General features: G+C 40.4%; 1 protein-coding gene across 4 annotated transcripts in view; it reads left to right on the forward strand.

Moving 5' to 3' along the window:
• The window catches only part of CELF2 (CUGBP Elav-like family member 2), a 527,424-nt gene that overhangs the window by 107,409 nt on the left and 393,230 nt on the right, over nucleotides 1-26,785 (forward strand). For all 4 annotated transcript variants that reach the window (XM_082648491.1, XM_082648492.1, XM_082648496.1 and 1 more), the window contains exon 2: nucleotides 21,256-21,291. In XM_082648491.1, coding sequence (XP_082504617.1) covers nucleotides 21,256-21,291 — 36 coding nt within the window. The remainder of the gene's footprint in view (nucleotides 1-21,255; nucleotides 21,292-26,785) is intronic.

Genomic DNA, 26,785 nt, shown 5'->3' on the forward strand with positions numbered 1-26,785 from the left:
GTTGAATAGTGTCCCCCCGCCGAAAGCATGTCTACCCAGAACCTCAGAATGTGACTTATTTGGAAATAGGATCTTTGCAGGTGTAAGTAGTTGAGATGAGAGCATACTGGATTAAGGTAGACCCTAAATCCAATATGACTGGTGTCCTTGTAAGAAGAGAGGAGACACAGACACAGACACAAATGGGAAAGATGGACATGTGACAGTAGAGGCAGAGACTGGAGGGATGCAGCTATAAGCCAGGGTCACCAAGGATTGTTGGCAACTACTAGAAGCTAGGAAGAGGCAAGGAGGGTTCTTTGCTAGAGAGTTCAGAGACTGCATGGCCCTGCTGACATCTTTATTGTGGACTTCCAGCTTCCAGAATTGTGAGAGAATAAATTTCTGGTTTTTTAAGCCCCCCATTTTCTGGTATTTTGTTACAACACCCCTAAGAAACGAATACACCATGGTAACACTAATCAAAAGAAAGTTGGAGTGGCTCTATTAATAATGAGGATATTACCAGAGAAAAATAGGGTCATTTGATGATAAAGGGGTCAATTATCAGTTTTTCAAGAGGATATAGAAATCCTAAACTTTTATGCATATAATAACAGAGATTCAAAATACATGAAGCAAAAACATAGAAGAAATAGACAAATCCACAATAGTCAGAGATTTCAGCAATCCTCTCTTAAGAAATGATAAAAACAAGTAAACAAGAAATCAGCAAGAGTTTAAAAGATTTGAACAACACTTGAACCAACTTGGCTTAATTGACATTTATAGAACATTACACCCAACAACAACATTCATATTCTTTTCAAGTGCATATGGAACATTTATAAAATAGACCACACTCTGGGCCAGAAAACAAGTCTCAATGAGTTTAAAAGCATTCAAGTGGTACAAAGTACACACTTTGACAAAATAGAATTGAATTAGAAATCAATAACAGAAAATCTCTAAATATTTGAAATGAAAATAACATACTTATAAATAATCCATTGGTCAAGTAAATCAAATGGAAAATCAGAAAGTATTTTGAACTGGATAAAAATAGAAACACAGCCTATCAATATTTGTGGAATGCCATTAAAGTGGTATTATGAAGACTTTTCAGCACTAAATTCTTATATTAGAAACAAAGCCTCAAATCCATGAATTCAATTTCCACATTAAGAAACTACAAAAAGAAGAGCTAATTAAGCACAAACTATGTAGGATAAAAGAAATAATAAAGATGAGAATGGAATAGAAAATAGAAAAACAACAGAAAAAATTAATGAAACCAAATGCTGGTTCTTTCAGAAGTTAATAAAATTGCTAAGCCTTTAGACAGATGGATTAGGGGAAAAAAGGAAACAATTTACTAATACCAAAAATGAAAGATGTGACATGATTTGAGATTCTACAAATATTTAAAGGAAGAATAATGAATACTATGCGCAAAATGATGCCAATAAATTCAAAACTTAGATTAGGGATCTACAAACTTTCTCTGGAAAGTGCCAATGAGTAAAAACTTTAGGCTTTGAGGACCTCATATGGTCTCGGTTACATTTTTTTCAATCTTTAAAAATGTGAAAAAAAAAAATTAGCTTGCAGGCTATGGGCCAACTGCTGACTTAGATGAAATAGACATATTCCTTGAAACACACAAATTATTAAATCTTACTCGAGGAGAAATAAATACAGTGGGCCCCCCATCTCCAGAGATGTGGAACCTGTGGATATGGAGAGCCAGCTGTTCTGTGCCATTTTATATAAGGAACTTGAGCACCCACACATTTTGGCATCTGAAGTGGGGGGTCCTGGAACCAATGCCTCATGGATACCGAGGGACGACTATAGCCCGAATAGCCCTATATCTAATAAGAAATTGAATTTGTAGTTAAAAACTTTCTCACAAAGAAAACTCCAAATCCAGAAGGGCTTACTGGTAAATTCTACCAAATATTTAAGGAAGAAATAGTAAAATCCTACCCAAACTCTCCTAGAAAATTATAAAGGAGGGAATACTTCCCAACACATTCTACAGACTAGCATCACCCTATTGCCAAAAACAGACAAAGACACTACAAGAAAATTACAGATCAGTACCCATTGTGAACATAGATGTATACATTCTAAACAAACTAGTAGCATATTGAATCCAACCATGTATAAAAAGGAAAATTCATGATAACCACGTGGCTTTTATGTCGGGAATGCAAACTTGTTGCATCATTTGAAAATCAATTGATGTAATTTTCCGTATTAAACTGAAACCATCTAATGCATAAAAGGATTTGACAGAATTCAACATCTATTCCTGGGTAAAAACGTCTCAGCAAACTAGGACTACACAGGAACTGCCTTAATCTGATATGAAAAATTAACTGCTATTATCATACTTCATGGGGAAAGACTTAATGATTTTCGTCTAAGCTCAGGATCAAGACAATGATGTCTGCCTCTCCACTTTTATTCAACATTATACTGGAGATTCTAGCCAGTGCCATCAAAACTGATATAAAAGTGCAATATAAAGGACATCTGTATTGAAAAGGAAGAAGTAAAGCTGTCTATTTAGAAATGATATGGTTGTCTATGTAGAAAATTCTATGGCATTTACATAAACCTACTAGAACTAATGAATAAGCTTAGCAAATTGACAGGATATAAGATCTGTATATGGGACTTCCTTGGTGGCCCAGTGGTTAAGAGTCTGCCTTCCAATGCAGGGGACATGGGTTCAATCCCTGGTTGGGGAACTAAGATCCTACATGCTGCAGCGCAACTAAGTCCCCGTGCTGCAACTACTGAGCCCGCATGCCTCAACTAAGACCCGAGGCAGCCAAATAAATAAATAAAAAATAAGATCTGTATATGAAAGTAAGTCATATTTCTGTATACTACCATTTATTTTTTATTGAAGTATAGTTGATTTACAATACTGTGTTTCAGATGTACAGCAAAGTGATTCAGTTATATATATATATGTATTTTTTCCAGATTATTTTCCATTATAGGTTATTATAAGATATTGAGTGTTGTTCCCTGTGTTATATAGTAAATCTTTGTTGCTTATCTGTTTTATATATAGTAGTGTGTATTGTTAATCCCATACTTCTAATTTATCCCCCCCCACACCGCTTTCTCCCTTGGTAACCATCAGTTTGTTTTCTATGTCTGTGAATCTATTTCTGTTTTATAAATAGATTCATTTGTATTATTTTTCAGATTCCACATATAAGTAATGTCATATAATATTTGTCTTTTTCTGTTGGACTTTCTTCACTTAGTATGATATTCTCTAGATCCATCCTATTGCTGCAAATAGCAATATTTCATTCTTTTTAATGGCTGAGTAATATTCTATTGTGTATGTATACCACATCTTCTGTATTCATTCATCTTTGATGGACACTTATGTTGCTTCCATGTCTTGGCTACTGTAAATAGTGCTGTTATGAACATTGGAGTGCATATATCTTTTCAAATTAGAGTTTTTGTCTTTTCTGGATATGTTCCCAGGAGTGGGATTGCTGGATCATATGGTAACTCTATTTTTAGTTTTGTAAAGAACCTCCATACTGTTTTCCATAGTGGCTGCACCAATTTACATTCCCACCAACACTGTAGGAGGGTTCCCTTTTCTCCACACCCTCTCCAGCATTTGTTATTTGTAGACTTTTTTTTTTTTTTTTTTTTTTTGCGGTACGCGGGCCTCTTACTGTTGTGGCCTCTCCACGGAGCCTGTGGAGCACAGGCTCTGGACGCGCAGGCTCAGCGGCCATGGCTCACGGGCCCGGCCACTCCACGGTATGTGGGATCCTCCTGGACCGGGGCACGAACCCGTGTCCTCTGCATCGGCAGGCAGACTCTCAACCACTGCGCCACCAGGGAAGCCCTGTAGACTTTTTAATGATGGCCATTCTGACTGGTGTGAGGTGATACCTCATTGTAGTTTTGATTTGCATTTCTCTAATAATTGGTGACATTGAGCATTTTTTTCATGTGCCTGTTGGCCATCTGTATGCCTTTAGAGAAATGTCTACTTAGGTCTTCTGCACATTTTTTGATTGAGTTTCATGAGCTGTTTGTATATACTACCATTTATGATACCATCAAAAATATCAAGTGCTTTGGAGTAAATCTGACAGAAGAGGTGAAAATCTATACAGTGAAAACCACCAGACATGCAGAGAGAAATTGGAGAAAACCTCAGTAAGTGGAGAGAAGTAATACCAATTCATGTGTCAGAAGACTCAATATTGTTAAGATGTCAGTTCTCTCCAAATGGATCTATGGTTTTAATGCAATACCAATCAAAATGCCAGCAGGCTTTTAAAAATAGAAATTGACTAAAATTCATGTGGAAATGTGAAGGGCCTACAATAACCAAAATAACTGAAAAGATAAAGAACAAAGTTGGAAGGCTAATACTGCATGGTTTCAAGACTTATTATCAAGCTGCAGTAATCAAAACAGTGTGATATTGACAAAAAGATAGACAGATAAAGGCAACAAAATACACAGCCCAGAAGGAGATCTATACATATATGGACAACTGGTTTTCAACAAAGATGCAAAGACAATTCAGTAAGAAAATGATAGGTTTCTCAATACATGGTACTGGATCAATTAGATATCCACATGCAAAACATTAATAAATAAACTTTAATCCTTGCGTCGTACAAAAAGAATTAACTCAAAATTATCATAGGACTAAATACAAAATTTAAAACTATAAGTCTTCTAGAAGAAAACATTAGAGAAAAATCTTTGTGACTTTGGATAGGCAAAGATTTCTTAAATACCACTCTAAAAAGAGTGATCTAAAAGTTAGTGATTGCATATATACAATGGAATATTACTCATCCATAAAAGGAAATGAAATTGAGTTATTTGTAGTGAGGTGGATGGACCTAGAGACTGTCATACAGAGTGAAGTAAGTCAGAAAGAGAAAAACAAATACCGTGTGCTAACACATATACATGGAATCAAAAAAAAAAAAATGTTCTATGAACCTAGGGGCAGGACAGGAATAAAAACACAGACATAGAGAATGGACTTGAGGACACGGGGAAGGGGAAGGGGAAGCTGGGACGAAGTGAGAGAGTGGCATGGACATATATACACTACCAAATGTAAAATAGCTAGCTAGTGGGAAGCAGCTGCATAGCACAGGGAGATCAGCTCGGTGCTTTGTGACCACCTAGAGGGGTGGGATAGGGAGGGTGGGAGGGAGATGCAAGAGGGAAGAGATATGGGGATATATGTATATGTATAGCTGATTCACTTTGCTATAAAGCAGAAACTAACACACCATTGTAAAAGTCCAATAAAGATGTTAAAAAAAATTTAGTGATTGGACTTTTAAAAAATCCTTCTCTTTGAGAGAAACCATGAAGAGAAAGAAAAGATAAGTCACAGACTAGGAAAAGACATTTGTAAATTATGGATCTGATAAAGCACCCTGAAAATGCAACAGGAAAACAAATAACTACATTTAAAAAAAATTGGACAGAAGCTTTGAACAGGTACTTCTCCCAAGAAGGTACAAAGATGTCAAATAAGTACAAGAAAAGATGATCAGCAGCATTAGTTTTTAGGGAAAGCCAGATTAAACCTACAATGAACTACCACTATACACCTATTAGAATTTCTAGGCTAAAATTAAAAAGACTAATCATACCAAATCATGGTAGAGGGAACTTCTGGGACTGTCATATACTCTCCTATGCTCCTGGTTGGGTATTTAAAATGAGACAAGTCACCCTAGAAAACCGTATGTCAGTTTCCTAAAAAAATTAGATAAACACCTACCATATGATACAGCCATTCCACTGCTAGATGTTTACCCAGAGAAAGGAAATCATACAATGTCCATATTAAGATGTGTACATGAATGTTTTTAGCAGCTTTATCTGTGATAGTCAAAAGATGGAAACAACCCACGTGTCCATCAAGAAAAGAATGGATAAACAAACCGTGGCACATTCAGGGTATTGTGCTCAGCAATAAAGAAGGAGTTATTGATACAGGCTACAACACGTCTGAATCGCAAAATGATCACGCTGAGTAAAAGAAGCCAGACTAAAAAAAGTAATACTGTATGATTCTATTTATAGAAACCTCTAGGAAATGCAAACTAATGTGGAGTGATAGAGAGCAGATCAGCGTTTACTTGGAGATGGAGGGAGGGACAGGAGGAAGGAATTACAGTGGGGCAGAAGGAAACTCCTGGGGTGGATGGGTATGCTCACTGTCTTGATTGTGGGAGCAGTTTCATGGGTATGTACCTATGTCTACTGTTAACCAAATCCCACACTTTAAGTATACTCAATTTATTGTGCATAATTATACGTTAGTAAAGCAGAGATGAACTCTTCCTAAAGAAAGGAAAGGAAAGGGAAGGAAGGTGGGGAGGGAGGGAGGAAGGAAGGAAGGAAGGAGAGAGGGAAGGAGGGAAATTTCAGCTCTCAGGGAAGCAGTCTGGGAGGCCAGGTTACTGAGAGGAAAGAATTTCCTTGAAGCTCCCCAGTGTTTCCCAATCTGAGTAAGACTGGCCCTGATTTGGCACATGAGCTACCAAACATGTTCCACTGGGATGTTTGTTCAGATGGTTCCAATAACATTTACTTTCTGCAACTTGTCTGTGATATCTGTGGAATATCAGGGTCGCACCTGTCCAGCCTCTTAGAAATAGCTAAAAATTTTCTTCTCCCAGATGTTAGATGAAAAAGTGAAGGACTCCACGTAGAACCCAGGCCACAGCTGTCATCTCGGACTTATTTTTTCTATTAACAGAAACATCTCCTGACTTTCTACTTAACCCTTACCGCAGAGAATTCTGTTCATTACAGAACTTTCCAATAAGCAAGCCCGATTTAGGAAGATGCCAAGTTATAAGGCAAGCGAGAGACGGATCATATTCTTTACCCAGCGTCCCCAAAGGGCTCCTTTAAATAGGAAAGCTTTCGGAGGACTTATAAAATTGATTTAATACATGCAAAATTGGCTTTGCATGCATTTCACAAATCTCTCTACATGCTCTTAAGCCAGCCTGACCGAGTGAAAGTAGTTTTTGCATAAGCAGCCTTTTCTGTGGATGTGCCCCTCTGGTCCTACGTGTCCCCACCGCATCACCCCAGGCACCCCCTGGCGGCCGGTGATGAGGGCGACCTGGACCCGAGGCGCCGAATCGCGCCTGCGTGCTGCCGAGCCGCGCGCATGGGGGCCTTGGGGACCTTCCTGGTGCCCCTAGCGGACCGGAGTCCCGCAGTTGGTAGGCGACCTGGGCTCCTTGTCTCCCTTCTCCGGGCGGGTAGATCGCCAGGCCCGTGCACGCCCGACGCCATGAGCGACCCGCTGGCGCTGAGGCAGGACCTGGCCCAGAGGCAAGCGGGTAAGTGTTCCCTGTTGGCCCGGCGGGCGGGCGTCGCGAGTGGGATCACGTGCAGAGCCTGGTGCGCGCCCGCTCTCCCATCTCAGACCCACCCTGCACCCTCGCTCGCACGAGAGCTGCTGCCCAGGAAAGGACCCTCCACCCTCGAGACCCTCGGGTTGGCTGCACGGCCCTTAAAAAGAAAAAAGAAAAAAGTTCTGTGTGTAGAAGTTCTATACCCACCTCTCCTTTTTCTGCAGAGGTCGCCACTTTTCCGCCTCCTGTGCGTCCTCCCAGGCCTATTTCTAGGCCTTTCCGTTCTCAAACGGACCCATGGAACATCTTGTTCTGTTTGTTTTTAAAATCAGCAGCGTTAAAACCCAACGTATTTTTCTGCAGCTTATTCTTTTTATCCTTCAATATACATTGGAATTCTATGCATTTTAGAACTTACACGGCTTCCTGGTTCTTTCTAAAGGCTCCATAGTCGGTCCACAGTGTGGATATAGCAGTTATTCCATTGCCTTATTTGTGGACGTTTGCATTATTTGGGTAGCACACAGCGCTATGATGAATTTCCAAGGCCTTATTGTGCATTGGGCGGGGGGCGGTGGATGCCCAGAAGTAGTTTAACCTTCAGCCCTAGACCTGACCCTGAGAAGTACCGCTTGACCCTCTTATTTACTCTCGAAACCTCCAGTGCATTCAGATCTTTTCCACAGAAAGTATCTGTGTCTAGAACCAGTAAGATAAAAGTTGATCTATTAGTAAAGTTGGGGAGTGAAACTTTTTTTCCTAGATCCCCGTTTCTCTCACTTTGGCCATTAGATTGCTATAGAGATCCACCCAGATTATCATCCTATTTTTGGTGTCTTTTGACCATGATTAGCCATGTGTTGTTTTGTGTTCTTGTCTTAAGTCATTTATTATAGGGTTGGACAGGCCTGGGTTCAAATTTACTTGACTTCTCTGAGCCTCAGTTTCCTTCTGAAAAATGGATATAATGATAACTAACAGTTGTGGAGAATAGAAGGGGGAATTTATGTAAAGTGCTAAGTGTTCAAACTATAGTAAAAACGCGGTCATTGCTGGCTGTTGTGGAATAAATGATAAACTCTGAAGTGTTAGTTGCATCTAAATCTATCTCAGTATTTTGAATACTGAGGGGATTTTTAACAAGAGCCATGTCTCAGTGTATTAGCATCTTTGATACTAATAGTGTGTCTCAGGGATGTGATTGCTATCTATTTACCTCCACACAACTACACATGCCCTATTTAGGCTTATGTTAATTGCCTTTAAGTTGGTCTAAGTTTGGTAAGCTGTTAAGATAATCTCAAGGTTGTAAAGGACCTTAAAAGATCTGTTCCAACTCTCCGCTCCTGATTCCCAGGGACACAGACTTTGTCTAACAGTTTATTTCCCAGGACAGCTAATTCAACCAGATAAGTGGTGAAAATATCCTTAATTTCCAGCATGGTATTACCTGATTTTCTTCTAGCGTCAAAGTCATTCAGGTGATTAATTTTCCATTATTCCCTACATAAATGGGAAGGAACTGCATCCTCATTGATTCAACGTATTCAGTTTATTGAGCACTTTATAAGAGCTGCTCTCCATTCTGGGTGCTGGTGATAGAGATGGACAGGAGCCTGTCAGACTTTACAGTCTAGCGGGGGAGGCAGTGATAAAGTGTGTTTGAGTTGGAGTCTAGATTTATGAAAAGGTAGCATTTCACTGATAGTAATTAGTCACTGATTCTGTTTGGCTAATATTGACCTTGTGCCTCATGATTTACTAAACCAAGAGACACATTTGTCACAATCCAGGGACTTCTTAGTTTTGGCACTGCATAGTTGAGGCACTGTGTAAATATGCCATAAATAAAGAGACAGTGTTCTGTCATATAGAACTAGTGAACGTATCTTTCTAACATAAGCAACTTTTTTTTTCCAAAAATCCTGAGCAAGAAAACAGACTCTACTAAGCTAGCATTTCTTTTTTTTTTTTTTTTTTTAATTAAAGGACACACACACACACACACAACTAGAAGGGAAAATTGTTTTCTAGCTTGGAGCAGGCCCTAGAGCTTTAAATCCTAAAACCTTCCATTTATACCAATAATACATATACAGCTATATGGGGTGAAAAAGGTTAATGATGGAATTTTTTAAAAAGTATGTTCCATTGACTATAAATGGCAGCTCTGACAGTTAAAATGAAAATTGTTCCAGAAGAAACTTTAGTCAGACTAATTATTTGAGACGTTATAAGGATGTATAATTATATTCTTCACCTTGTAAAAAAAAGTTTTATTACACATGTACTTTTAAAGAACAAGTAGAGAAATAAAAGCTGTAATTGTTCTTAATTATAGCTAACTGTAATTGCACTCGATTGCAATATGCTGAATATCACCAATGGCTAAAGAAATCCTGGCATACAGACGGTGCACCCACATTCATGAGATGAGGTATAGATTTATGAATATTCTCTTATCTATAATTTAGCTCTTTTACTGTTGATTCCTTTTCTGTTGGTTTTATTTTATTTTATTAGTGATTGTAGAGATATAATTGTCATCTGTGAATGTGTTGAAGGTTGGAGATTTCAAAATCCCCATCGCCACAGAAAGCGTACTGGCAATTGTTAAAGGAGAGATTTGGACATGACCCACCATGATTGAATACACAGATCTGAATTTCCAGAGGTAGTGATGAATACCACATTTAATTGACCCAGCAGGGTCCTCGAAGCGACCTGGAAGACGTGAGGGATCTGAAACAGCCTTAACTACACCCCTCTGTGGATAGCTCTCAGAGTCGTGTTATTTCAAACGGGTACATTTAAGAAGGGTGAACACGTCCTGTGAATGGGAGAATTTTCCTCTCACTCCTCCCTTTGTGCTCAGAACTCAGATGGAGTTCTGTGCTTCTGCCCAGACCTCCCTGCTTGCCTTTATAGTCAGAAGGGCCGGGCAGGAGTCCCTGAGTTGACTGTTTGATCACAAACTCTTGAACCTCTTAGAGCCTCACTTTACTTGTCTGCAAAATGAGGAGTAGTAGCACCAACCTGTTCCTCATCCAAGACTGTATCAGGGCAGGTTGAAAAACAAAATGAATACACCCTTGGACACTACTGGAGAGAAAAGTGAGTTCTTTAGCTTCAGGAGAGAGAGGCATTTTATTATGTACTTACTATGGCCACTGTTCTGAAAAGTAAAAAAATAGAAAACCAACAAAAAGCCAAGATTCCCCCAAATCACATCAAAACAACCCTTAGTACTTTTCAGTGTCCATGGATGGCTGCTGCGAGCTTTCCACCCTATAACCAGAGTAAGCTCTGACAGAATTTCTGGTATATTTTTTTAATGAAAAAATTACTTATTCTAATTTAATTAAAAACTTTAAAATTACTAATTAAAAAATTTTTTTAATGCCTTGGCCTTAGACCCATTCCTGACAGCAGGTTGGAGGCCAGGTCCGCATAGAAGCACCCTCTGAGGTGCTGGCCTTTTGGACACTCTGAACCCCAAACAGAAGCGTATCTATCTGGTCCTTACTCGGGCTGTTGGGTGGAAACAAACAAGGCCAAGAGGCCTGAGCTCCAGCCTGTGTTCCTCAAAGCCCGATAGCCCCCAGTGCCTGGCAGGGCTTGCGGGGCCTGTCTGTAAGGGGGAGGAGGAAGTAATTGGACTCCTCGCCAGTGTCCAGCCAGGGGTCCAAGAGCTGGTGTAACCCATCTCTCCACCTGTTTTCAGTACGTTGCTCCATCCGCCATGGAGTTTGACTATGGCGCCTTCCTTCTCCTCCTTCTCCCTCCCTCCCCCCATCCTTCCTGTGTCTTTGGTCCTCTGCTGCCCTCCCCCAGCCCAGAACCCATTCCGGGCAAGCCCACAGTATCCTCCTGCAATCTCTCACATCTGCCTCTGACTGGGCAGTGGCTTTTGTATTTTAGATTCTTGGAAAGGACAGCATCTGTGAGACAAAATATCCTTCCTCTTGCTAAGGTCTGTTTCATCAGGCAGGACTTCGGTGTCATTATACCGATGAAGTCGCTCTGGATTTGTTTTCCCAAAAACCTCCGCAGAAGGGAATCATCGTGGAATAGGGGCGGATACAATCTCATCCTGCTCTTGACACGTAGGCACACCTGTTTGTGAGAGTTCGTTGCGATAGCTTCCTCACTGGATGGTCAGCCTTGTGAGGGAGGGGGTCCATGTTTATTCATTTCACACTTCATCCCCAGCACATAGAAACTGGCACATAGTAGGAACTGTGGAAGTATTTGTTGAACAAATTAATAAATAAATGCTAATGATAAATGCTAATGAACTCAATGCCCATACATGTCAATGGATGGATTAGGCCATTAGTCAAACATTACAGTGCAGGCTGGTATTTGCAAATCCCTCTTTGATCCAGAAATTATCAGGAGTGGGGATGATTTTCTCTCATTAATAGGACTTATTGGTGATATTATGTCTCTGGGAGCTAAGAGAGAAAAATTAGGCATTTTGTGCACAATGGGCCTCCTCTTAAACTGATTTATCAAAGGAAAAAACTTATTTTCAATTAATAATGTGGGGGGCATATTTTCCCTTAAGAAGCTCACTTACGACTCCAGTACAGCTTCGGGCCCAATGATGAAGCAATATTAAATGCAGAGGTCTTGTGGTAACCTGACACCCTCTTCCCCTGGTAGAAGCTGAATGTTTGAAGTATGGCTGATTCAGGTTCTCACTGGATCATAACATTTAACCGTGGTGGATTCACAGAGCAGAAAGAGTCTGATGATTGAGAGGTAAACCTGTGAGTGTGGAGACATAATTCTCCTTCTCCTAATTCCACCAGCAAAGTCCAGGACAGGCCTCTTCTTCTCAGGTGCATTCCTGAGCTAAGTGTCAAGATGACATTTTTGAAAGAAGAGAAGACAAAAGCGCTTTACACCATCTCCCAATGACAGAAGGGGTGGCGGTGCTGTTTGAACAGTGGCCCGACTCACGGGTGACAGTTGGAGCGCCACAGTATCTGTGGCAGATTTGATTAAGAGAAACATTGGGTGATTGCGTTCTCTAGGCCCCGTGAGCACAAGAACACAGCCAGAGGCACACATTTGTGGCTGTTTTATATGAAGAGTACTAAGATAATCTGAGGAAATCTGGAGCCAAATCCAATCTTAGCAAGGACTCTGCATAGGACTGGCCTATTCAGAAAGAGGCTGGATGTATCGGTGATTAGATGAAGTCAATCTTCGTGCGGCGAGTCTTCTGACAACCCACATGGCATGCGTGCCTGCTGCCAGGTGCTAGTTCCCCATAACCCCCCCCCCGTATGACCCTGTTTCCTAAGGATTCGGTGGACAGAAGTCCCATCTCCCCATAGTGCCTGCCCTCAGCCCGAGCTAAATACCAAAGTGATATAAAGAGAAACTCTACTTGGTGGACTTAATTTTTTAAAACTCAGGCATGGGAGGTTTAACCCCTGGGAGCGCAGGCTCGGCAGAAGGAGCTTGGAGTGGTACCTCTCATGAAGTCGGTCTGCAGGCGGGACCACTTCTGTGGATGCTGCCGGCTGACATTTCATTCATTTCCACGCCGGAGTGGATTTGAGAGGCTGGCCGGCCTCTCTAGTGATGTGAAGTGTCTCTTGTCGAAACCTGCAGTTTTCTAAGTGACTGGCTGAGTTTCCGTAAGGGTCTCGTCTCCCCTTTTAGTTTCTCAGTATTTGGAATGTACAGGTCCATACTGTCTATCATTTTTTTAAAACCACAGCATCGGGCTTCCCTGGTGGCACAGTGGTTGAGAGTCCGCCTGCCGATGCAGGGGACACGGGTTTGTGCCCTGGTCCGGGAAGATCCCACATGCTGCGGAGCAGCTGGACCCTTGAGCCATGGCCGCTGAGCCGGGAGAGGCCACAACAGTGAGAGGCCCGCGTACCGCAAAAAACAAACAAACAAAAAAAAAAAACACAGCATCATCTTGTATTGCCTGCTCCATGCACTGGGTACCAGTGAATATTCGTCGAAAAGAAGAATGAAATGCAGTAGTGCAAAGGAAGGAAAGGGACTTAAGAAGGGAAGGCGGGGATAGAAGTGGTTGTGTTTCATGCCTTCACATATTCCTCAGAGAGCCCTCTCTATAGAAATAGCCCCCACTATAGAAATAATAGGCCCCCTACAACTCCTACCTTGTTAGGTACCACCTCCTACCTTGACTCATTAGGTACCACCTCCTACCTTGACTCATTCTTCTTCGTGACATATGCTATGTAAGACAGTGATAAATATTCATTTGCTCATTTGTTTTTTGTCTGTCTCCCCCTTCCAGATTGTAAAGTTTCCAACAGTGGGGCCATTTTCTGTGGCTGTTCTCTGTTCCAGTGCAGAATCCAGAACAAATGAATGGATGCAGAATATAGATATATCAGATCTGGCAGATACTGAGCAGCCGTGTAGCGTAGGGACCACAAGCATGGGCTTTGGGGCCAGAATGCCTGGTTCAAATCCTGGCTCTGTCTGTCACTAGCTGTGTGGCCTTGGGAAGCTGTTTAACATTTTTCTGTCTCATTTTCCTCATCTCTGTTGTAGTTGAATCATAGTAATGACTTCATTAGGCTTTTAGAAGGGTTAAGTGAGTGAATGCATGTAAATGGCCTAGAATAGGGGCTGGTATTAAATAAGTGACCAATTAATGTGAGCTGTGGGGTGTGTGTGTGTGTGTGTGTGTGTAGATTTCACCATGTGAGAGTAATTGCTTGGGTTTACACACACACACACACAGATATTTTTAATCATGGGAGTGAAAATTGAGGAAGGATAAAAATGGAAGAGAAGAAACGAAGGACCAAACAAAAGAGAAATTCAGAGAAAGGATTGGAAAGAAAGAAGCTGGGGCAGGGGGAAGGAGCAGTGTCTTTGGACTTTCTTTACCCAAAGAAACGAGAGAAGTAACGTTAATCTCTAAGGTGTTTTAAATTTCCCAGACCTAAGGTTTACCATATAGGAAAAAAGTTAACTGTTCTAAAATGATATATGAATATTTAATGATGTCTTGAAGCTAATCTTTTTATCTATGTATTATTTGGAAATAGATGCAACTTTAAAGACCCACAATTTGGCCCAAGCACCGGGTGACCAAAAAAAAAAAAAAGAAAAAATGAAAAGAGAAGAAAAAGAACAAAACTTGCTTGATTGTGATACTTTCACCCTTAATTGAAGTAAAGAAAACCTCACTCCTCCTACAGTCAGAACATTAAATCATTTATTTGTAGGACAGGCAATAAAAAAAAAGGTATTTTAACATTTTTTTTAAAAGTCTGTACTTTTAGAAGAATTGGAGGTACCATTGGAGACAGACATTCCAGGTCTTAAAAATATTTATCATGCTGACACACAATTAACAGGGGGGCTCTCATGTCCTGTTTTATAGTTGTCAGCTAATTTTGGAAACTGGCAAGCTGCACAGAAATAGATAGCTCTTGCTTCAACACATCCTAAAAAAAGAACTATTTGCATAGCTCAGGAGTGGGATGGGATAGGAGACCATGAGGAAGAGCGCTTTCAGACAGCTAAGAAAAGTTGGCATCATTCTGTGTGCCCTGGCAAATGTTCTACACATTCAAAATTAAAGTTTTTAAGGAATGCTAAATAATCTAGGAAAACTGTGTAATACACGCGGGACACTTGTCTGCTTTTGAAAAGTACTTGTCTCTTCTGGTGTTTGTTTTTTCCTTTGATAAAATGGTCTGTATAGCCCAGCTTCAAATTTGCAGAAAGCTTTCCTGTTTGTTCACATCGATGATTGATCCAGCAACTCTAGATCAAAGGGAAGCATTATTATTCCATTCTGGGACTTAGAGACCCCAGGAGGCAGAAGGAATTGCCCAAGGATATGCAACCTATCAGAAACTCACGCCCTCCATCATTTTGGTCTATTTCTTAGCCCCTAGGTCAATTCTGTTTCTCGAAACATATGACTTTGCTTTGTCATCTTTTTCATCATTGTTTTCATTCAGTTTTTAGCATTGGGCTCTCTTCTTGAAATCAGATTATCTTGGTAATGACAACTAAGGAAAGAAAATTAGTGCAATTAAACTCCAAATATTGCTATAACAAAACAGGCATTTTAGAAAATTAAGAGACTGGAATTACCTGCCAGTAGACAATGTTTTGGGTTTTTTAACTTTCTATTTATTTATTTATTTATTTTTAAACATCTTTATTGGAGTATAATTGCTTTACAGTGGTGTGTTAGTTTCTGCTTTATAGCAAAGTGAATCAGCTATACATATACATATGTTCCCATATCTCCTCCCTCTTGCGTCTCCTTCCCACCCTCCCTATCCCACCCCTCTAGGTGGTCACAAAGCACGGAGCTGATCTCCCTGTGCTATGTGGCTGCTTCCCACTAGCTATCTATTTTACGTTTGGTAGTGTATATATGTCCATGCCACTCGCTCACTTCATCCCAGCTTACCCTTCCCCCCCCCTTTGTCCTCAAGTCCATTCTCTATGTCTGTGTCTTTATTCCTGTCCTGCCTCTAGGTTCTTCAGAACCTTTTTTTTTTTTTTTTAGATTCCATATATATGTGTTAGCATACAGTATTTGCTAGGTCCATCCACCTCACTACAAATAACTCAATTTCATTTCTTTTTATGGCTGAGTAATATTCCATTGTGTATATCTTTGTGCCACATCTTCTTTATCCATTCATCTGACAATGGACACTTAGGTTGCTTCCATGAGACAATGTTTTATGGTTCTGTTGCACTTGTATTTATTGAGCGTCTAGTATGTGCCAGGCACTGAGTATTCAAAATTTTTAGTAAGACGTGACCTTTGACTTAGAGGAGCTTTCACCAGTGGAAAATTCGAAAGTATTCAGCACTTTATACTTTACATGATATCATTTATTGAGGTGTAAACGCTTGGAAAGAAGGATCAGGATTTAATTTTTCTTGGTGCCTCTGAAAGAACCCGGCACAGTGCGTGTTGAATGTATTGTAAGTGTTCAGTGAATATGTTGGATAAATAAATGTTAGTGATGCAGATGATTTATGCTTAGAAAGTAATGTTATTAATGGACATTGAAATCTATATAAGTTCATTGGAAAAAACATGGTCTTTATAGCATCTTTTTTTCAGTGCACTTTATTTTTTAGAGCAGTTTTAGGTTTGTAGCAAAATTGAGGGGAAGGTAGAGCAATTTCCCATATGCCCCCTGCCCCCCACCCTACGCATGGCCCCCTACATTATCAACACGCCCACCAGATGGTGCATTTGTTACGACTGATGAACCTACACTGACATGTTCTCATCACCCAGAGTCCATAGTTTACATTAGGGTTCACTGTTGGTGCTGTACATTCTTTGGGCTTGGATAAATGTTTAATAACGTGTGTCTACCAGTATGGTATCATAAGAGTAGTTTTACTGCCCTAAAAGTTTTTCGTACGGTATCTTTAAGTCCTCTCAATGGGGTTATGAAGGAACATTATCTGGATGAAGCATAGCATATTATGCTATGTTTATTTGCCTCAAGGGTTTCTTTACAAAAGGTATAAATTCATGAAGATGTGAATAATTCAGATGATTTGTTAGCAGTAATAAAGAGGTAAAAGTGATCAAGTTATTATTTTAAAAGCTCTGTGTTCTGATGATCTCACAAATGGCAATTGGTTGGTGAGTCCTTGCCACATTGCTGCTGCCGAATACAGTGGTTCTCTCTTTGTATTTTTTTTAAATCGTGCAGCTACGTGTTCTAATGGAATCATCAGGGTTTTTTGGTAACATCTTGTAATTTAAACTGTATTCACTCATTATTCACGTTCACCAAAAATTACTTTTCCTATGAAGTAATATCTGTCATTATAATGTAAATTTTTCAGAACCTGGTTGTATAAAATATAAATTTTCCCTTGCTGGTACTAAATATGTGGAGAGCATAACTTTTTTTCTAGCATTTGTCTTTTACCGTAAAGGCAAGGCTGATTGATGCCTTGAGTCTATGGATGAGAGGAATTCTGCATTGTCTTTTGTGTATAAATCACACCTGTAATTCACCATCTAGTAATTTCTAGTTTACTTTTTTTTTGAATAAACTTATTTATTTTTGGCTGCATTGGATCTTCGTTACTGCACGCGGGCTTTCTCCAGTTGCAGCGAGCAGGGGCTACTCTTTATTGCGGTGCGCGGGCTTCTCATTGCGGTGGCTTCTCTTGTTGTGGAGCATGGGCTCTAGGTGCGCGGGCTTCAGTAGTTGTGGCGCACGGGCTTAGTTAAGCTCCACAGCATGTGGGATCTTCCCGGACCAGGGATCAAACCTGTGTCCCCTGCATTGGCAGGTGGATTCTTAATCACTGTGCCACCAGGGAAGTCCCTCTAGTTTACTTTTTAAGAGGAACAAGAACTTGGAGAAACTTGTAACAACCACGTCCTTTTTCTCCCCAATATTTATAGTTGTCTTGCCCCTAGACCTAATCTACCATCAGTTTTTCTTAAGCTTGTCGACTGAAAAAAAAAAGCACAACCTAAAAGTTGAGAATTATGTTTTATTTGGTGGACAAAACTGAGGACTTAAGCCCGGGACACAACCTCTCAAATAGCTCTGAGGGACTGCTCCAAAGAGGGGTAAAGGAGGAGCCAGGGTATATAGGAGTTTTTACAACAAAGACCAGGTGTCGGAACATCGAAAGATTCCTGTTAATTAAAGAAAACCAGATATCTCAAGTTAAGAAATTTAGCGTTTTACTATGTGTGGGAAGACGCAAGAGTCTGGACTCACTGAATTCCTTTGATAGGCACCTCAGCTATCCGGGGCCAGTGTCCTGTGCTTTCTCATCCTGAGTCTCCTCTGGGTATATCACCAGGGGTGGCTGCAGCTGGCTGACTGCTGGATGGTGGACATTCTGTTTCTATCCTGAGTTCCGTGAGGGCGGCTGTAACGTGATGGCTTGGTGGCTGCAACATCCTTTGTTCACTGATAAGGCAGGCAACATTTTTTCATTGATAAGCTACTTGTCCTTTTTAGTTTTTCCAAAGAACCCAACTTAGTTTTCATAGAAACAAGAACTTTGAATGAGTCCTAACGTAAACGGGTGGGGGAACAAACACAACATACTCCTGGTGAGTGTGCAAACTTAGGTGATGGGAGCAAAGTGAAACAGGCGCTCTGGAGGGGGCTCAGCCACTGTGTTTTTCCAAGAGAATGGAGATTGTTGGTTAATCCAGGAAGGTTTTAAAACGGAGGTCAGTTGCAGACCCTTGGACTCTGTTGCTCTGGTGCAGTGGTTCCCCACCGAGGGCAGTTTAGCCCCCAGAGGACATTTGGCAATGTCTGGAGATATTTTGATTGTCACAGTCTGGGAGGGGGGATACCACTGGCATCTAGTGGGTAGAGGCCAGGGATGCTGCTAAACATCTGCAAAGCACAGGACAGTTCCTCACTAGAAAGGATTATTTGGCCTAAAATGTCGTGATAGTGCCCAGATTGAGAAGTACTGCCCTACTGTGGTTTCATTGGATTTATTATAAGTCCAACGTAGTTTTAAAAGATACCAGGGGGACCCATAATATTTAAATATGTACAGTCTGGGGACAAAAATCAAGAGTTAGAAGATTAGAAAGAAGAAAAGGTCATTGTACTTTAACTCTGGGATGCTCCTGTTACTGTGATCAAGCTCTAAATATAGATCTAACCCTCAAGGTCAACGAGAAGGTCAGAAAAGTTCATTAATTCATTCCTTACAAACTGAACAAATACTGATTGAGTCCTCATGTGTGTTGGTCTCAAGTGATGGAGTGATAAATAATAATATAGAATTCAAAAGGTATTTCTGTTGTGATCCATGTTATAAAGGAAGACTAGAGGGAGGGGTGCTTCTTATCTGGGGGGTACCCACAATTCCATATTCTGTTTTAAAGAGAAATTTCTTAGGCAGGTACTAAATTCTTAGAAGAGTTGAATTCATGTGGGGCCTTCAGCTGTGTAGTGGACAGTGCTTTCAACTACGGTTTTGTTGAAGGCATGGAAACATTCTCTCGAAAGTCAATAGCAATGAAGGCTGAAGGTTTAATACCATGTGGTTATTTAGGAAAGAACATTTCTATGGGAGCTGAAATTATAATCACTCATATTTTTTTTTTTTTTTTTTTTTTTTGTGGTATGCGGGCCTGTCACTGTTGTGGCCTCTCCCGTTGCGGAGCACAGGCTCCGGACGCGCAGGCTCAGCGGCCATGGCTCACGGGCCCAGCCGCTCCGCGGCATGTGGGATCTTCCCAGACCGGGGCACGAACCCATGTCCCCTGCAGCGGCAGGCGGACTCTCAACCACTGCGCCACCAGGGAAGCCCAATCACTCATATTTTTAAGGCAGCATGGCTCCAGGGGAACCAGCATGTCCCTAAAGTGCCCAGGTGCTGTCACAGACAATAGGTGAGGAGGGGAGTTCTAGAAACCGGGAGGAAGTCCTCTATTTGGATCGACAAGATGAGTATGTAAAGACAACATGAGTTTCAAGGTGAGATTCTTAACCCAGGGTTGACATATGAGCTTTCAGAGGTCCACGACGATTATAATTGTATACCACATTTTGTGTATATTGTATGTGTGTATCATTTTTTTCTATGTAAGATGTTTGTATTTTATGAGATTCTTGTTTTTCTTTTCTATTATAGTTTATTACAAGATTTTGAATATAGCTCCCTGTGCTATACGTGGGACCTTGTTGTATATCTATTTTATATATAGTAGTGTGTATCTGCTAATCCCAAGCTCCTAATTTATCTCTCCCCACCCCTTTCCCCTTTGGTAATCATAAGTTTGTTTTCTATGTCTGTGAGTCTGTTTCTGTTTTGTAAATAAGTTCATTTGTGTCATATTTTAGATTCCACATATAAGTGATATCATATGGTATTTGTCTTTGTCTGACTTACTCAGTATGACAATCTCTAGGTCCATCCATGTTGCTGCAAATGGCATTATTTCATTCTTTTTTACAGCTGAGTAGTATTCCTTTGTATATGTATATATCACCTCTTCTTATGAGATTCTTAAAGCGATTACATGACATGAAGAATATTATGCACCACTGTTCCTAAGAATTATACCTTGCGTCCCTCAGTCTCAAGTTAAGCCCTCCTCCACTTTTAGGATATCTCAGCAGTAAGGCTGCATCTCCTCCTCCTTGCTTCCCATTCCTTCCAAGAACACATCTGTAATCGAAAGATAAGATACTGCAATTAGGAAAAAGTAAGCTCTGCAGTGTATCTCTGGTCGCTCTTACTCACGTGCTGCAGAGCTTCCCTCAGTGACATATCATTTGTGCCGTTTGAATTGTCATAGCATCTGCCTTCAACCATCCCAACTAGTCTGACATTACAACAAAGAAATGAAAAACAGCAATTTGCTACAAAAATAATTGGATTTTGTGTTGTACGTGTTCCTTCATAAACCTCAGGTGACAGAGATCAACACGAAGACACACCCTCCAATGAATTTGTTCCTAAGTGATTCTTGGAAAGAGAGTGCAGTGTGCTTTGTTTCAGTGGAAAACATCCAGATGCAGTTTGGGACTCTCTTCCCTCCTATTTTCCTTCTGTATGTCATACATTTTAAAATTTGAATGTTTTAAACTCAGTTGAGCTCTACCACCAGAAAGCAGAGGCAGATATTTTGCATGTGTATGAAATGTCCTTGGGAAGTAACCATTGAAACATTTATGGGAATTAATCAGAAATGTGATGAGTCGATTTTAGATTTCTAAACAGCTGCATATGCAGTATCCTCTGCACCCGTATGCTTCCAGAATGCCCTGGCGCATTGGATTATGGTTTTATTAAACACATTTTTATAATTTACCAAAATAAGCTAATCATGCTTATCTTCTTTTTCTTCCAGAGAGACAACCACAGAATTAGCTGGAAGTCTACCAAGGTAAGCAGCACACTTTGCTTATTCTGTGCGTGAGCTCTGATGCACCCCCTGACAGAAGACCTGTGTCGCCTCGGAGAGGTCTTCTTCACTTTCTCTTCCTCATGTTAGATTTTAAGACCTCATGCTTCACCATGTAAATGCCAGAAACGGTGTATGAGTCGCATATAAGTGATGTAACCAAGAGGTAATGAGGGTGATGTCCATATATGACTTAGAAATCATTCTCATCCCTTGGAAGTTATATCACATGTACCCATAAGTATATTGGAGCTATTTTCTCCGCAGAGCTCATAAACATGCCACTTCCTTTATTATATTCATGGTTATTGGTAATCTAAAGGCGCATTGAATTGTTTTTTTCCTCAGTATATTCATTAGTAGTATTGCGTTCAAGTGTTTATAGATTTGTGAAAATTTTGAGCTTCCTCTAGAGAACTTACATCATAGTTTTGATGATATATAAATGCATTTGTAATTCATATCATCATTTAAATACCTAGTTACTGTCTCACCAGGGAAAGAAATCAATATATAAATTGATCGATGTCTTTAACATATTTTGGATATCTTATGTCACTATATGAAACAAGAGATGATTGCGGGATGCCAATTATAGACAACTAGCCATCAGAAATGATTACCACTATTTATTAGAAGAAAGGAAAAAAAGTAAGAAAGGGAGTGGAAATGTTTTAAGAGATATTTTCCTGGGCATCACATACAGCACCTAGTATTGCGCCTGAGTCCTTGAAGGTGCTTGGTAACTGTCTGTGAATGAATTAATAGGGCATAGGGTTTTGCCTGGGAAGTGTTGGAAACAGAAGTCAAGAGAATCTCAAGAACCAGGAAAAGAAGAGTTTACAGAATGTGATGATGAACAGCACTAGGGAATCGGGAGAGGGTACATATTGTCACCATCTGTTCCAGGAGATAAGCACATTTGGTTGCTTTTTTTTTTTTTTAATGTAAAGAAAATCTTTGCTTATAGGATCATGATTAACATGGCTAAAAAACTGTTTACTGTGACCCAAATGTTTAAATTACTGTATGTCTTAATTCTTTGGATAACATCCCAAAGAAGCATTTCAACCGCGTGCTAGTTTACAGGGTTAAAAGTGTGCCTGTGTTCTGGTGTCCCAGCTGAGTTTGTTTGTCGTGGTGCTTTCACTCTGGAGAGAGTCCAGTGTGAAGACCGAGGCACCTTGTCATTTTCTGGAAGAGAGAGAGTTGTGTATCTGCCCATGTTGGTGGTGAAGAAGTTAATCCCCAAATAATGGAATGAAGGATGACTTTTAAACTTTTCTAGAACGGCTAAGGAGTGGGCCACCCGCGTGTTGTCAGATGAGACCCACACGGAGCTGTAATCATGCAGATTAAGAATTACTGAGATGTCTGGGAAATCTGGTGTGCACCCTGCATTCTATTAAGTACTGTTCTGTTGTGAATACCAAGTGGCAATTCCCACATTCGCCTCGAATGATCTGTTGTAGCTGGTTTATTACTGGAGGGAATCTGCTCTCTTCTTGAGTTTTGTGGGAGGTATTTTAGTAATGAGCCTACTTACTGTTTTTTTCCATGAATTTTTGTTACTCTAATATCGCATTGTGTTGAGAATAAACACGACACCAATCCCATTCTAACTTCGGTGTGCATTCATTGAAATATATGGTGGTAAGGGTGTGAATATGTCAGTTACTTCTCAATTATTCTTCTAATGTAGCTTCAGGTATTCTTTTGACTTTCTCTGGGGGCAGTTTGGGACATTATCCATTGACAGTTCTTTCCCTTCTTCACATTACCATGAATGTGATTATCTGATGATGAAAACTTCTCTTGCCGTCCAGACTATTTCTTCTGTTAGCGTTTGTTTGTTTTACAGTCTTGTAGAATTCAATCAGTTGTTCAACTTTCAGCCTTTTTTTTTTTTCCCCTAATTTCTTCAGCCTGTCACTGGGAAAGTGTAAATGAACCCTGGAAAACCTTGGTGTGTTTAGAACAAGGCACCTGTCGTTAACTCGGTTTGTTTGTTGGCTAATGATGAGTGGAACGTGACACGTTGGGGTTTTTATCCGTTTAGTCATAAATGTGTGCTTACGCGGTGACATCTAGGAAAAGTGGAAAATTGCAATTCAGGCAACTGCCGACTTGTGATATGTGGCTACAAAGGAAGACAGTGGTGTTTTATAGCAAGTTTATGCTTTGGTTTTCCTTGGCTTTGACTGGCTTGAAATTTTCTGAAAGGCCATTTATAAATATTGCACAAGACGGGGTATTTCAACTTTAGTTGCTTTCCATAACTGGCCACCGGTTGATACTATTCTGTGAATGTGTACAAATCATACAGCAGTGGATTATGTATTGGTTGTTAAAAATGCATCGAGGTTGAGATGAGATATGTGTACAAGGTACTTGAACAGGCACCTGGTTTGTCTTTCATTACGATTGGTAACCTAAATGTGTCTATGAATTCTTGCCATTGCTGAAATTAAAGTCTGGTCATAATATGTCACCAGAAAAAAATTAGATTATATGAGCAATGTGTAAAGCATTGTAATTATATTATAAATATTAAAACCGATGATCTTGTCGGGATTAAAACAAATATTTAAGCTGACTACATGTTCCGCTCATGCTGTCCTCTTAATCTTGAAGTGTTCTGGCAAAGGGATGTATGGGTCCATTTTCTTGAGCTGTGACGAGGATCATTTTTAATCTTACACGTGACTCCGTGCTTTATTTTGCTGTAGCAAAGGACAATTGTTTTTCTCCATTGCAAGCATGCCTCTCAAGACCTTTTTCAATGGTGCAAAGTTTTTAGTTTAGGTAGATGTGTTTTAATTAAATCATGGTAAAATCCCAATTGTTCAAATGGAATGGGGGCACTAAAATAGTTATGATAAGCTGGGGTTTTAATATAAAGGATGACTATACAGAGGAGAACTTTATTTTGGATAGCAGAGTAAAGGTGTAAACAAGGTGTATATTAACAGAGGTTTTACTGTTATCCTGCAATATGAGTGGCTGTTTTTGAAAAAAGAGCATTTTAATTCCTTAAACATAGTCTCCTGTTTCTCAGCATAAACGAAACAATATAGAAAATACAGCTATTTAACAGAAACTATAGGAGCATCTTACAGACTACAGTGGAGATTCATGAGCAGTTTTTATTTTATTTATTTTTTTCCCACGGTACGTGGGCCTCTCACTGTTGTGGCCTCTCCTTTTGCGGAGCACAGGCTCCGGACGCGCAGGCCCAGCGGCCATGGCTCACGGGCCCAGCCGCTCCGCGGCTTGTGGGATCTTCCCGGACCGGGGCACGAACCCGCGTCCCCTGCATCGGCAGGCGGACTCTCAACCACTGCGCCACCAGGGAAGCCCCATGAGCAGTTTTTAAAGCTCAACACCCAGAAGTCAGGATGCTCTTTGAAAAACATTAAGTATTGGTAAATGAAGCTTACAATAATTAAATATGTAAATAAGATGCGATTTTTTACTGGATTTTAGCAGAAACCAATGGAGGCAGGGGCCAGAGATTAACGTTATAAAAGAAACACTTAACCTTTTTTCTTCTATTTTAATCCAATAACTTGATCTTTTTTCTATGCCTCCTCAGAGGGGGTTAGGAAACAAGTACTCATTGGAAGCAGTGGAATACCCAACGACTAGAAATCACTGTACACCATCAGATTATTATTTGAGCTTCTCTACCAAGAAGTTAGAGCTACTTGGTTGGTGTGACTCTCAGAGAGAAAAGTCATGACGTGGCAGTTTCACTTATGGAGTTCTGGTCTTCAGTTATGGGTCTTTGTTATCTGAAATTTGAACACCACAGAGTCCATGCAGTGGGAGGGCAAGACTGAACTCTCTGATTGACCAGATTTCTCAGTCATGGTTATCACTGGTCAGGTAGCAGCAAGGGGCAAACATGGAGACGAAGAGAGTCAAAGCAATCGGCCAGCTCAGCTTTCCACTTGTGCTCTGTGGGCTCAGTTAGGTGTTCACTCCGCTGTGGGGGGCTTTCGTAGGTGACAGAATCTTGTATTTCTCATTGTCCTCAATTAAGGTGCTATCTTCTGAAAGAACTTGAAAAATTAGAAGATGAGAATGTTGGTGACACCAAAAGCAAAGGCAACAAAAGCAAAAATGAACAAGTGGGACTACATCAAACTAAAGAGCTTCTGCACAGCAAAGGAAACCATCAACAAAATGAAAAGGCAACCTATGGAATGGGAGAAAATATTTGCAAATTATATGTCTAATAAGGGCCTAATATCCAAAAATATGTAAAGAACTCACACAACTCAATAGCAAAAAAATCCAACAATGTGATTTTTTAAATGGACAGAGGACCTGAATAGACATTTTTCTAAAGAAGACATACAGATGGCCAACAGGTACATGAAAAGATGCTCAGCTTCACAAATCACTGGGGAAATGTAAACCAAGACCACAATGAGCTATCACCTCATATCTCTTAGAATGGCTCTCATCAGAAAGACAAGAGATAACGAGTGTTGATGAGGGTGTGGAGAAGGGGAATCCTCATGCCCTGTTGGTGGGAATGTGAATTGGTGCAGCCACTATGGAGAACAGGATGGAGGTTCCTCAAAAAGTTAAAAATAGAACTACCATATAATCCAGTGTTACCACTTCTGAGTATCCAAAGGAAGTGAAAACGGGATCTCAAAAAATGTCTGCACTCCCGTGTTCATTGAAACAGTATTCACAATAGTCGAGACATGGAAACAACCTAAGTGTCTGTCAGTGGATGAATGGATAAAGAAGTTGTGGTGTATACGTACACCGGAATATTATTCGACCGTGGGAAAGAAGGAATTCTGCCATTTGTGACACCATGGAGAGAGCTTGAGGGCATTGTGCTAACTGAAATAAGTCAGACAGAGAAAGACAAATACCGCATGGTATCACTTACGTGCTGAATCTAAAAAAAAGTCAGGCTCATAGAAGTAGAGAGTGGAAAAGTGGTTGCCAGGGCCTGGGGCTGGAGGAAATAGGAAAAAAGAATGTTGGTATATCCAGGCCAACCTTTTACTAAGTAATCTAGAACTGATGAGCATTTCCTATCTTCTTTATAATCCCTAAGAAAGAACAATTTTCTCAAATTCCCGGGACCCAGGTCTGGTGCAGTTTGATATTTACAACATCTGTCATTTATTCATTAATTCAACAAAGGTGCATTGAACGCTAGCTGTCTGCCAAAAATGGTTATAGGCTCTGTGGTGGAAAACAAACTGAGCATCATCTCTTAAGTAGTGTAGTCTAGTGTAGCAGGTACAGATACTCACAGTGCTAGGTGAACAGTGTTTAATGCCATAAGAGAGGTTGAAAGTCATATAAATAAACAAAAGGCGCCAAGGGATTTCAGCAGCAAGATGGGATACCGCTGATCGGAGGAAGCGAGGACAGCATCGTGAGTCAACCTCCTGAGCAGGACTTGGACAGGCAGGTCAGGTTTGAGCACGTGGCAGTGGAG

The sequence above is a fragment of the Grampus griseus genome, assembly GCF_964374135.1.
Source record: "Grampus griseus genome assembly, chromosome: 2".
NCBI classification, from domain to species: domain Eukaryota; kingdom Metazoa; phylum Chordata; class Mammalia; order Artiodactyla; family Delphinidae; genus Grampus; species Grampus griseus.